Here is a 14,554-nt window from a genome sequence, read left to right as displayed (position 1 = left end):
ATAGTATTTATATGAGTTATTTTTCCTGTTTTACTGCTTGCAGGGTCATAAGCATATCAATATAGATCACCAAGCTGGAATATAACTTAAGATATCGAGCGCATATTTTCTTCTATATCATGTTACTGATAAAAAGCGCTTGCACTTCAGCTCACCTGATGCAGTTATCTAGTATTTACATCAAACGTCTTATTTCAAAGAGCTGCCAGTTCTGATGCAAGTTACTGGAGCTGAAGAAAACAGAAGCATAAACTAATTTGATAATAAAAGCTGCAGGTTCAGATGTAAGCGAATGGCTGGATATACTCATTCACAAATTTGATTAAAGGACATGATGACCAAATGTTTACTTTTGGAGGCAACAGAAGAAAAAAAAATGCAAAGAGCAAAACACATAAGAAACAGGGTTATTTATAACTGTATTATGTAATATACCAACTATTTTGAGCAATTTAAATTAGTTTATTAATGTAAAACATACTTATAATCATACAGGTTCATTTTACTTAGAAAACAATATTATTACTATTATTATTAATAATAATTGTATTATTTTATTAACATACTAATAAATAATAAGTAAATCATAAAGGAATTACATTTTTTTTTATTAAATGCATTGTCTTTTACATTTTAAATATGTGACTGATTGTTAACAATGTAGCTTATTAACTGATGCAATTACAAGTGTTTTTATTGAATTACTAATATTTTTTACTGCGTACGCTCACACACAAACACACCCGCATAAAGAATCTCTGAATAACAAAAATAGCCTAGTGATAAACATATGAATGTGACATTACTAATCATACACAGATGAGGATTTGTAAGTAAATGATAAGAATTTGTTCAAGGCTGACAGTCATCCTTGCGCAATGTCTTACAGAGAATCACATGCGAATGAACTTCAAATGATCTCCATTTCTAAGGGTCTCTCACAATTATACAATTAATTGTGTCACTGAAAAAAATGCTGCACAGTTTTGCAAAATTTCTCACATAATTTCTTAATACGACATAAGGAGTTCTGGTTAGGCAACAGGAAGTCTGGTTGTACAAATTGTACTTATCAGGTGTACTTGGATAAAAGCATCTGCTAAATAACTGCTTACTAAAAAGTTATAATTATTTTTATGAGCCAAGCTACAACCTTACTCAATACGCAATACAGTACGTTCCTTATTGCTTTTGTCAAATTTAATTACACAAACTTTTATTAAAACATGAAGTCATTAAGCATCAGGATATGACATGTAAACAATAACAGAACGTCATTCTGTAGATGCAGCACACATAAAGAGGTGTTTCACGTCATAACTGATATAATATACATCTATTAGTTTAGAACAACTGAAATGCTGTTTTGACCGATCAGCATCCTGAACTGGAACTATTCAATAAAAAAATTGTAATATCCAACATTTTTTATTTAACATTTTAATTTAACACAATGAAAAAAACTAGTAGGTTCTGCAATATCGAAAGATTTTGCCTTATGAGGTATGAAAGGATTAAAGGATGCAATCGATAAGCGGTTGGCTTTTGCCAAGTTTTTATCAGAAAGAACAATGGTCATGGATAAGGCGGAGATGTGGCTGGCAATGTAAAGAAGACATCTTGATAACTGTTAATAATCACAGACATGATAAGTTTAACAATCTATAAATAGACATGGTCTTAGAGATCTCAGACCACTGCAACTTTTGAAGCGAAACAGGCACAGCAAAATTGGAAATATTTGATACCTCACTGAACAGGTAGGATTATCATATTGCAAAAATCTACTGCCGTTTAAAAGTTGGGGGTTGGTAAGATTTTTTTTTGTGTTTTTAGTGCATTAGTGCATTTTCTTTTTTCAAATATACTTTCAAATGTAATTTATTCCTGTGATGAGACTTTTCAGCAGTCATTACTCCAGTCTTCATTCTCACATGTTCCTTCGGAAATTATTATTATTTGGTGCTAAAAAGAAATTCTTATTATCAGTGTTGAAATCAGTTGTGCAGTTAAATATTTTTGTAGAAACCATGATACATTTCTTTTCAGGATTCATTAATGAATAGAAACTAAAAACCCCCAGCATTTATTTGAAGAAAAAAATACAACATTTTGTGACCATGTAAATTTCTCTATTGTCACTTTTGATCAATTTAATGTATCCATGCTGAATTAAAATATTAATTTCTTTAATAAAAATGGAATTGTAGTATTTATATGAATTTAAGTCCATTCAATGGGATAAAAAAACATTCCATAGATAAAAAAAAAAAGAGATCTGATTTAAAAAAGGCAAAACCTATATATGATGTAAACAAAAAGATAAAGCTAAATGCTCAATTTTACAAACAAATTTATAACCAGTCCTGTTAAACCTTCAAAAGATGCTGGTATTACAGATTAAAAACAATAAGACTGAATATTATTTGAAGCTGCTGACCACATACTAAAGATCATGACAGCATAACTGCTGACAAAATCCCATGGGAACATCTACTGTATCTTAGAGATATCAAGTTAATGTGCAGGTAGACACACACATGTTATCATACACTCATCACGACACACATGAGAACTCACACTGTGTAGTTGCATGATGTTTACTCATAGTGCATTTGAGTAAACACCTCCAACTTACACAACATTTCTAAGATTATCAATATAAATACAAATGCAACAGATCCAGCTTGACAGTTGCCAGAGATGTAGCAGATTTTCAAGAATTACATTTATTTGGTTACCTCACATAGATCAGAAGGGTTTTTGCCCCAGCTCTACCGGCGCAAAATGCTCCGACCCTCAACACAGAGGTATTCTGTGACCAGACCACTTTACTCAGAAGACACCTTTGAAGACGAACATGCAAAAGTCTATCGGAAACACAAGAGACTGCTGGACCATTTTATACAGTACTTCACGTAAGCCTGATCGCTTCAAATTTATTAAGCAGTGCAGGGAAATTTGTAATAATTAGAGGCAATAAATTATTTTATCTGTTTATTTTAATATTTTATTATTATTTAAATCTAATAAGAATAAATGTTATTTTTATCATTACTACTATAATATACATATATATATATATATAGTATATTTTATATACTTATAAGATTGTTCTATATATTATTTTTATATATAATAAAAATACACTATGACAAAAGTCTTTTTACTTTTTAGTGAGTAATAACACTTTATTTGCTAAGAAAAAATGTCTCTAAAATTATTTTCTTTTTATTTTCTTTCATTTGTTTGCTAGTTGTACTTCAGAACGTGCAAAGAAAGCTGCTGTTTCTCTGCTACCTATCATTGGATGGATGAAAATCTACTCAATCAAAAACTGGCTGTTGACTGACATTGTGTCCGGAGTCAGCACTGGACTGGTTGCCGTACTACAAGGTAAAATCATATTAAGCTCTTATTGAAAGTTACTCAACAGGAACATTCACGTTATAAGCTCAACTCTTGAAATAGATTCATGATATCAGATTAAATATGATATCGGGCTGTAAAATGTTACACTATAGGAATGATTGTTTATCTTTATGAACTGAACTCTGTGACTGATGTGAGTATCTAGGTGTCTTTATGAAATTACTGATATGACGAAATGTGTCAAAATAAGTGAAAAGTGCATTTATCTATGAACTGTTGGTGAAATGATAAACCAGAAGATAGTCCAGAAATGCAGTGCATATTGAGCAAAGGAAGCATTTAAGATTAAGAAGTTAGCTGGAAATATATAAAAAGGTACATTTTTAGCACATGTACAGTAACGAGCCTGAAGTTTCCTAACTTTCAAACAAAAATTTAGTTTGTCACGCATATACTTCAAAAAACATTGTCATTTGTGATGGCCCTGAGTGAAACTGAAACGGGGTGTTGATAAAGGGTATAGTAATTGAATAAAAGCATCTTCAAATCAGATGAAGATTATTTAACTATGCTACCAGGGGTTGGTTAATAATTATCACCATTTTCCCCTCAGGACTAGCCTTTAGTTTGCTGGCATCCATCTCTACCTGGTATGGACTGTATGCTGCTTTTTTTCCAGTCATCATGTATTTTTTCCTGGGCACCTCACGGCATATTTCTGTAGGTGAGTGCACTTGTGAACAGATTCTGCAAATGAGGCAAACAACATGGTGTCACTGACACACCAGGACTGTCTAGCTGTTGCAAAACCCTTCTGAATATAAAACTATAAAGCCATTAATGTTTATTGTGACTGAAGTAGTCTCTAATTTAGATCTGGCACAGGTGATCTCAATTAAAATACCTCACGGCCATAACATACTCGGCCAGCTTTTTCTACAGCTTCAGCAGCTTCTTTTGTATTTCACTGGAGAAAGATTAAAATCTCCAAAATTATGTGTCAAAGTTATGTTTTAATACCTTATTAAAAAAAAAAAAGACAACAATAGTACCATACTAATTCATAGGTTTAAATTACAACAATAATAAACAATATTTATTTTGCACATAAATAATATGTATATTTGCATGTGTAAAATTACATGTTTTATCATATAGTACTGCACATTATTATTATTACTACAACGGATCATCCTCGGACCATCCTCGTCCAGCTATTTTCTACTAAGTGCAGCTTTTGATTGAAATCTCCAATTATGCAATTATTATAAGATTCAAATGAGGAAACATGACAACAATACTAACAAATTATGCTTCATAGGTTCAAATAATTATAATAATAATAATATTATTATAATAATGTGTTATATATAATGTATGTGTAATATTTTATATTATTTCATAAGGTGGACTTGAATCAGACAGATGCCAAAAATAGGCAATTATTTCTGCCTGTTTATCATGGCATGCGATATACTGTAAATCTCCTCACCATTAGTGTTGTTCTTCACATCAGGATCTTTCCCTGTACTGAGTCTCATGGTGGGGGCCGTAGTGACCAGACTGGTGCCCGATGAGGGTCCGCCTGCCAACATCACTGCTTTTGAGGGCCTGACGAAAGAAGAGCAGAGAATCTTAGTGTCTGCCTCCCTCACTTTCCTAGTGGGTCTATTCCAGGTACAGCAACCATCCTCTCATTATAAAACTTAAAAACAATGATTGTTTTCAATCACACCAATGCTAATCTTCATTCTATTTGTTTCCAGCTTGGTATGGGGCTGCTGCAGGTGGGATTTATTGTGATGTACCTGTCGGATACTCTGATATCAGGATTCACCACTGCAGCTGCTGTTCACATCCTGATTTCGCAGCTCAAGTTTGTACTAGGACTGACTGTGCCGGGTTTCAGTGGACCACTGTCTCTTATATATGTAGGACATAAGACATTTTTCTTGCTCCTTGTGGCCATGATCGTTTTGCTTAACTTGCCTAACAAAAGTTTGATTATTATTTTTAACACTTTGAAAATTATAAAATTTCTCTTACATAAAAAAGTGTATTTTCATCCACAAGTAAACCAAAGAAGAAAAAAAAAACATAGTAAAGCAATAGTTGAAACAACATCTAACTCACAAACCCACAGCTTGCATTAAATATACAATATATTGAGTTCAAGAGTGTTTGTAGTATTACTAGCTGTAGCATTATTTGTTTGAATGTAAATGTCCTGTACAACAATCTGTTTTTTGGTTTCTCTGCAGACTCTTGAGAGTGTGTTTACCCAGATCACCTCCACTAATATCCATGATCTGGTTACTTCAATTATTGTGATGGTGATGGTGTTGGGCGTAAAGGAGATCAACGACAGATTTAAGTCAAAGTTACCAGTGCCCATCCCCATTGAAGTCATTATGGTGAGTTGAGTGAACCCATTTCTGTACCTATATAACCTTCACCTTTTCTGTAACCTGACATTTAGCAAGGTTATTCATCTTTATGACATGATAAAGTATCATGCCAAGCACTGTATTTGTTCGAGTGCATATGATTTCCTAAGTGCACAAGTCCTTGTCTCATCTTATCTTTTGTGTTCAAATCAAGTTTTAAATGTCAAAATCATTCAAATTACTTTCACCAACAGACGGTAATAGCATGTGGCGTCTCCTACGCATTCAACTTCAGCGAAAATCACGGAGTGGATGTGGTGGGGAAAATTCCAAACACGTGAGCATCACAATCTTCATAATATTATAAAACAGTACTTATTAGGCTGTAATTAATGAACCAATGAAATACGTTTTGCATTCAAATTTGGGGTATAACATGCTGAAGGGCACCTGTATCCATACATAAATATAAATATGTATATGTGCGTGCATATATACAGTATATATATATATATATATATATATTATTATTATTATATATGGGGGTGTGTGTGTGTGTGTGTGTGTGTGTGTGTTGGTTAAAAGATAATACACATTTGTATAAGGGTAAAGAGACATCAATATTTTTAGTTCATTTTTCAGGAAGAGAAAGACTATCCATTTTAAATGCATATACCTGCTAAAAGATCATCTTGTCAAATTTAGATACTTTCAAAGAGTCTGAAAATAGAAAAAAACAAAAACAAAACAACTATTATGATTATATAGGGTTCTAAAGCTATAGCTGTTACACAGTAACAAACACAAATTCATGTGCTTTAGAGCACAAAGCTAACTGAAGAGAACTGTTGGTGGTATAAAAAATAAGCACATTTTCATCTGTCTAGGTTTGAGTCCCCAATCGCTCCGAGCCTGCAGGTTTTCCAGATGACAGCAGTGGAGGCTTTCCCAATAGCTATTGTGGGATTTGCCGTGGCTTTTGCAGTAGCTAAAGTCTATTCTGTAAAGCACGACTACATTATAGATGGAAATCAAGTAAGTCCTGAATAATATTCCATTCAAGATGCAACAAACAACAGTCTGTGGAAGAACATCTGCAATGACACATATAATCACGCAGGAACTCATTGCCTTTGGGGCAAGCAACATCTTTGGAGGAGCGTTCAAGTCTCTGGCAGCCAGCACGGCTCTCTCCAGAAGTGCAGTTCAAGAAAGCACTGGAGGAAAAACACAGGTAAACAGCTCAAACTGTTTGCAAGCTTTCCATCTTGGCTGGAACACAAAAATATGATTTTGCATCTGTGGTGTATCGATTAGGCCAGGGAATTTGTTTTTCAGCAACAGAAAAATACTGACGTCTAGCGTTCCAAAAGAGTTTAGACATGTAAATAATACAATAAACAGAATGGTGTCGTAAATATAACATCATATTCCTTCTCGTAAACTTCGAAGTTATGTCAAAATACTTGTTCTTTTCAACCGTTCAAAAGGGTCATTAAGTTTCTGAAAGTATTTTATGCTCACCAGCGATGCATTTATTGGATCAAAAATAAAGTAAATGAATATTATTTGAATACTGAGTATTGTTTTCTATTTACCTATAGTCCCTCAGACTATTTTTTAAAATGTAATTAATTTCTGTGATGAATTTTCAGCTTCTTCAATGTCACATGATCCTTAAGAAATCAATCAAATATGCTGATTTGAGAAACCATGATATAACAAAGTTAATGAATAGAAAGTTTAAAAGAGCAGCATTTATTTGAAACAGAAATCCTTTATAACATTATACATTTCTTCAATTGAATGCATCCTTGCTAAATAAAATAATGAATTTCTTTTTTAAAAAATGTACTTTTCAGATAGCTGGTTTAATCTCTGCCATTATCGTGCTGGTGGTAATCTTGGGGATAGGGTTTCTGTTGGAACCTCTACCAAAGGTAGGAATCATATTCCAAGTGTAAATCCTTTAAACATAAATATTGGCTTTAATAACAGAAACAAGTTGTTGTGATTTGAGGTAAATATGGAATTGTGTGATTGCAGTCAGTGTTGGGCGCAGTGGTGATCGTGAACCTGAAGGGGATGTTGATGCAGGTGGTTACAGTCCCTTACCTGTGGAAGAAAGACCGTCCTGACTGCGTAAGAACCTTTGACTTCTCCATCTAAATGCAAAGAAGGGATTTTAGGAAAAGTGCAATCAAGAAAACACATTTTAATGTGAATTAATTTACATCTGAAATAATTTACCTGTCTAATGATATATCACTGATTTCTGTTCTCATGCAATGTCACTGACTGTCATTTTGTTCTCCAGATTGTTTGGGTGGGGACCTGTCTGGCAGCTATATTCTTGGGGCTGGACTTAGGACTTGCTGTTGGTCTTGGACTGGAGCTCCTCACTGTGGTCTTCAGGGCTCAGTTGTAAGTGCTGACAGATCTAATTAACTATAAAATAAAATGGGAGCTAATTTGAATATTGTATAGATATTTACTGCTTCTTTAAAGATATTGTGATTTAGGCAAAGAACAATCTATTCTTTTTTTTTATAATCAATTCTGTCTTTTTCTTTTTTATATTAATCAATTTATCTTTTTTGATCTTCAGTCCACGCTGCTGTGTCCTGGCTAATATCTCAGGGACAGATATCTACAGAGATCGCAAGGACTATGTCAATGTCAGTGTACTACAGACACATTCATATTCTGCAACATAATCATTGTGTTATTTCTATTACCTATTACTTGGTAACATGATAGACCAAGATAAGGACAGTTTAAAGCTCTGTAAAAAGAAGCAGATGGCCGAAAGACACAAAAGTTTGCCTTGGCTTCATTTTCTGTCTTTCTGAATCTCCTACAGATCTATGAACCAGAGGGAGTGAAGATTTTCAGAATCCCATCTCCCATTTTCTTTGCAAATATCGATTTCTTCAGAGACAAACTGAAGGATGCTGTGAGTGCAGTAGTTTCAGTGTCATAACTCTGACTTCAGATGACATTAGCGGCTGACATAATAACAATCTAACCTGTTCAATTTGTGGCAGGTGGGCTTTAATCCTCTGAGAATCCTGAGGAAGAGGAATAAGGCAGTGAAGAAGATTAAGAAAATGATAAAGAAAGGGGAGCTGGCCTTAACATCTGTATGTCTTTGAGTTTTAAAACATGATACCAACAAATTCAAGGACGTTCAAATAAATGTTATGTAATGTAGTTGTATTGTATCCAGTGCTTTGATACCTATATCTTAGATATCTAAATGATACCTAAATCTTATCATTTAGATATCATATCTATCAAAAGTTACTTTGATTTCGTTCGGATATAGAATGGACTACAGGCCACATGCTCAATGCCCATTGAAGAGTCAGAAGATGAAAGCAACATGGAGGATCTAGACAGGCCCACAGACTATTCAGATCTTCCGATCCAGGTGAACTGGAATGCAGAACTTCCTGCCAACATCCGAGTTCCTCCTGTGGACATCCATAGTTTGATCCTGGACTTCTCTGCGGTCTCATTTCTGGATATATCTGCACTCAACGGTCTTAAAGCGGTACGGTTGTGTTTATTCTGAAAACAAAGTTCACATTTAATCATTTTTGCTAATCAAAGCATGCAATTCTAGTTTAATTATTAAAAAAAAAACACCTCTAATGAACCATAATCACTTTACAGGCCTTAAATGAATTTATACGCGTCAGTGTTGATGTTTACATAGTAGGCTGTGACCGTAAGTACTTTTTTCCTTTCGGATTGCAGGTTAATGGGTATTAGTAGTGTATTTTACAATATTTTCGCCTTATCTACAATACCACAGCTATTGTAACATAGCTTAATTGTATAATAAAACTGTGCAGTAACTCTCACCTTTGACATGCCGTTTGCAGCGAACATCATAGAGAAGCTGAGGAGCTGTAAATTTTTTAATGATGAAATCAAGACGTCTATATTTTTTTTGACCATCCATGATGCAATGCTCTTCATTCATGAGTCCCATCCACCGAAGACTGTGAGCGACAAGGTGAACGAAACAGTTTGGAGCTTGTACAATCTTGATTTATTCTTTCAAAGATTAATTTGTTGCATTTATTAAAAAAAACCATAATTATTAATGTGCATTGATTTGAATTTATGTAAACAGGTCTCAGGAAGTTTTCGATATCAACACATTAACAGCAACAGCACATCCAATGGGTTGAAAATCCAAACAGTGGAAGTAAGTGACCCAGCAAGCACCTGGGATTAAACCTGTTAAAATATTAAAAACTATGATTTAAAGCAATAGTTCATCCATCATAATTTCTATTCAAGAGAGAAGTTCTCAGTTGGGTTAATCTGCTTTATTTTCTGCAGGACATGGAAATGGACGTCAAAACAGACACCAAACCAGAGACAAGGTTTTGAAGTGAACCAACTTGAAACTTTCACTAAGTAGTACTTTAAAATCTGTGTATATAATAATTCACTTGATTTAGCATGTTTCATAGTGTGTATTCAGTGTACTGTGCTGCATGCAGAATGAATTAGCTTGAGATTGTCAATGTGTCATGTCACTAAATTATTGGATTTGTGGTGAACAAATGCACTTATCAGTTCACTATCAGTGCTTTTTGTATATATTTACATTTTTTTCCTTTTTGAATAGTATATATTTTTGTGTGTACTATTTTTATTCTATAATAAAAAAAGAGTGTTTTCTAAAATATACACTGTCCTTCCTGGCTTGAGCCAAAATTATTTTCAAGTATACAAATAAAGACATGAGCAATAAGTAATAATCTTTTAAAATCTAACTCCTAGGTGTAAATGATTAACTATCTGTATGAGAAAGCAAGTTATGGTTGAGGAAATAAAGAGATAAAGAATTTCTCCTTAAAAATTTAAAGGAAAAAAAAAATTCATAGCTACTGAAGATGACTTTCATCAAATATGAAAACAGTAAAGTCACGGTGTACCAGGGCAGAAACATCATTTATTTATAACTAATTTGATTAATATTTTTTATTTCTTGTACATTAAAGACTAAGACTATTTAAATCAACTGATGCAACTAAGTTCAATCTCATTGTTATACCAGTATTAAGTAATAAGGAGCACTCTTTCCTGTGAAAGGACCATAAAGGACTTTAGCACTTGAAATATATGACAATGCAAAAAAAAAAAAAAAAAAGATTACTTATCGAAATTTAAGAAATTACATTCTTTCTGGTGCTGGAACAACATCATATTAACCAATTAGATTTTAGTTTTCGGTTTATGGCTTAGAGCTTGGCTTGTCTCGGTTTGCAAACAGAACCCAAATGTAGAACAGCCAGGGGAGCTTAAATAAGATTATTTATTAACAAAAACAAGGAGAAACACAAAAACTGCACTAAACAAAGTCCAGATAACAGTCAAACATGGTAAGATAACAAAAGACCCATGATGGGGAAAATAAAACAAAACAGAACAGAGCTGAGCAGACCAAATATGCAGAAAGAAATAACTTGACTCAGCTGACAGCAACAGGAAAACAATGAACGACAACACATCACACAGGATAGAAGAGACAAGCGGAATAAATAGGGAAAAAACAAGGAGGGTAACTAGGCAGACATGGGTAGAGCAACTGAACCAATTGACAGGAGAGCACATGGCTTGTCCTGTGTTTGTTTTTGCCATGTGCTCTCCTGTCAATTGGTCCTGTCAATTGGCTCAAACAAGGACGCAGGAGACCTCTGGTGGCCATCTAGGGCACACCAGCTGATGACAGTGACTGGTTTAGGCTGAACAACATCATAGCTTAATCTCTCTGATTTCAAGTGTTGGTTAGCTTATGTTATTATTGTTATTATGGCTGGACGTCTAAGTGGTGCCCGCAGAATAGCAGGCTTCAACTGGATGCATTTTAGGGGCAGACCTGACCTGCTGAAAAGAGATGGTCTTCATCCCTCCAGGAGTGGTGCCGCTCTTCTTTCTAGAAATATGGCACATAGTCTTAGAGTTTGTACTTGCCTAACTGCTAGCCCCCTCACGTCACAGAAATCAGTTAATTCTCAGCACACAGATACTCTTTCACCTAGATATAAATAAAAAGATATATAATAAAAAAATATATAAAGCTTGGCTTAATGAATATTAGATCCCTTTCTGCAAAAGTGCTTTTTGTAAATGATATGATCACAGATCGTAACTTAGATGTGCTCTGTTGACCGGATGATTACATTATTTTAAATGAGTCAAAATTACAAAGATTACTGTTATAAACATGAGCAGCGTCCAAAAGGTAAAGGGGGAGGTGCTGCTACAAATTATAGTAAAATTTTCAGTATTTCTCAGAAGTCTAGTTTCAAGTATAATTTTTTTGAAGTAATGGTGCTTCATATAATACTATCCAGAGAAACAAGTGCTTATAATAAATCCCCTGTGACGTTTGTACTGGCTACTGTATGCAGGCCACCAGGGCGTCATGCAGACTTTATTAAAGATTTGCTGAGTTAGTGTTGGCTGCAGATAAAGTCTTAACTGTTGGTGATTTTAATATCCATGTTGATAATGAAAAAGATGTTTTGAGATCAGCATTTATAGACATCCTGTAGTCCATTGGGGTTAGACAACACATGTCAGGGCCTACTCATTGTAATCATACTTTAGATTTAATACTGATTCTGTCAACTCTGCACTGGCTAACTACTGAATATCGAATACATTTCAAAATCTTGCTAATTACTTATAAAGCCCTGAATGGTTTCGCTCCTCAAAACTTGAGTGAGCTCATATCGCATTATAGTCCCTCGCGTCTCAAAACTCTGGCCATTTGACAATACCTAGAATATCAAAATTCAGTCGTGGCCTAATGGATAGAGTGTTGGATTTGTAACCCCAGGTTGCAGGTTCGAGTCTCGGATCCAGCAGGAATTGACGGTGGGGGGAGCAAGCACTCTCTCCACCTTCAATGCCACGACTGAGGTGAGACCCTTGAGCAAGGCACCGAACCCCCAACTGCTCCCCAGGTGACGCAGCATTGGCTGCCCACTGCTCCAGGTGTGTGTTCACTACTGTGTGTGTACACTTGGATGGGTTAAATGCAGAGCACAAAATCCCTGGTGCTCCAGTTCTTATCATGGGGGACTTTAACCAGTGTAAACTTGAGTCATTTTTACCAGGCTTCTTCCAGTATGTTAAAAGTGTGACAAGGAACAACAATATTCTGGATAAATGTTTTGGTAATATCAGGGAGGCTTACAAGGCCAAAATTAAACCCCCCTTATCAACATCGGACCACAATATAGTTCATTTGATACCAACATTTAAGACTGTTTTGAAAAGGAATAAGCCTTTGGTTAAGACAGTAACAGTATGGAATGAAGAGAATGTGGAAGCATTAAGAGGGTGTTTTTTGTGTACAGATTGGTCAGTACTTTATGATGCAGATTTAAACACCGTGATAGAGACGACCACTGATTATATTCGTTTCTGTGTGGATACAATACTTCCTAAAAAGGAAGTTAGGATGTTCCCAAACAACAAGCCTCATATAACAAAAGAGGTGAAAGAGTTAAAGGTTGTACAAAAGGAACTGAATAAATTATTATTGGAAGCTAAGAAATGCAAAAGGGACTATATTGAACAACATTTTTTATCTATGAATAATAAGAGATTGTGGGAATCTTTGAGGACAATTTCTAATATGGATTCTAAAAAACAATGCTTTGTAACAACTGATGATTTTAAGAAAGCAAATGAGCTGAATGAGTTTTTTGTACGGTTTGATAATCATGAACTTGTCAGTGAATGTGAAGTGATTTTACGAACTGTTGAATGTGGTACGGAAGCCAGATTATTTGTGAACCCTCATGAAGTTAGTACACTTTTTCGTAAAGTTTGTACTAAGAAATCAACTGGGCCAGATGGCATTTCGCCGCATCTGTTGTGTGCAGAGGAGTTAACCCCAGCATGGTGCCCAATTTTTCAGCAATCACTTGACAATCATATGGTCCCACTGTTATGGAAAAAGTCCATTGTAACACCTGTTCACAAAAAACCTGGTGCTTCCGATAATAATGATTTTAGACCAGTTTCTATAACATCTGTAGTTATGAAATGTTTGGAGAAATATGTTGTGTCCAGACTGTTTATTGTTGGATCCTTTTCAGTTTGCTTATAAGGAGAGAAGAGGGACTGTTGATGTTGTCAATACTGTTGTTCACTTGACTTTACAACATTTAGAGAACGTTAATGCTTATTCACGGTTACTTTTTGTGGACTTTAGTTCAGCTTTTAACACGCTTCAGCCAGAGTTACTCTTGGACAAGCTTGTAAAAATTAACGTTAATCCTTTTATTATTAAGTGGCTTTTTTCCTTCTTAACAAATCGTACTCAATGTGTTAAAGTAAATGATACACTATCTGATGTTAAATCAATTAGTATAGGTGCCCCTCAAGGTTGCGTATGCTCTCCAATTGTGTTCACTTTATATACAAACGATTGTTTTATTAGAAATAAGAACAACTATTTTATAAAATACTCTGATGACACTGTAATACTAAGTCTTTTAGGAAATAATCAGGACATAACAGAATAGCAGTCTGAAATTTGGAACTTTGTGCAGTGGTGTAATGTAAATCATCTTATTGTCAATGTTGGAAAAACTAAGGAAATGATAGTGGACCCAAAAAGTTTGGGAGATTACAGTCCAGTAATTATTCAAGGTAACATTATTGAACAAGTCGATACATTTAAGTATCTTGGGGTGGTCATTGACCGTTCATTGACTTGGAAAGCCCACATTGATTATCTCTGCTCAAGATTC

At 34.6% G+C, this 14,554-nt stretch overlaps 1 protein-coding gene across 1 annotated transcript; it reads left to right on the top strand.

The window, feature by feature from the left end:
- Positions 1–2,787: 2,787 nt before the first annotated feature.
- LOC306861841 (chloride anion exchanger-like) lies at positions 2,788–10,166 on the top strand (the record flags this gene model as incomplete). Its single annotated transcript, XM_079404322.1, has 20 exons — positions 2,788–2,918; positions 3,257–3,396; positions 3,986–4,096; positions 4,889–5,049; positions 5,139–5,303; positions 5,634–5,786; positions 6,014–6,096; positions 6,647–6,794; positions 6,880–6,993; positions 7,622–7,699; positions 7,806–7,901; positions 8,077–8,183; positions 8,368–8,437; positions 8,623–8,715; positions 8,807–8,902; positions 9,088–9,315; positions 9,438–9,492; positions 9,650–9,783; positions 9,904–9,978; positions 10,116–10,166. The coding sequence occupies 20 exons, from the start codon at positions 2,788–2,790 to the stop codon at positions 10,164–10,166; spliced, it is 2,289 nt and encodes a 762-aa protein (XP_079260448.1).
- Between the last annotated feature and the right edge of the window lie 4,388 nt (positions 10,167–14,554).

Source organism: Barbus barbus (assembly GCF_936440315.1).
Source record: "Barbus barbus genome assembly, chromosome: 42".
In the NCBI taxonomy this organism is placed as follows: Eukaryota; Metazoa; Chordata; class Actinopteri; order Cypriniformes; family Cyprinidae; genus Barbus; species Barbus barbus.
This window is presented reverse-complemented; position numbering and strand designations above follow the sequence as displayed.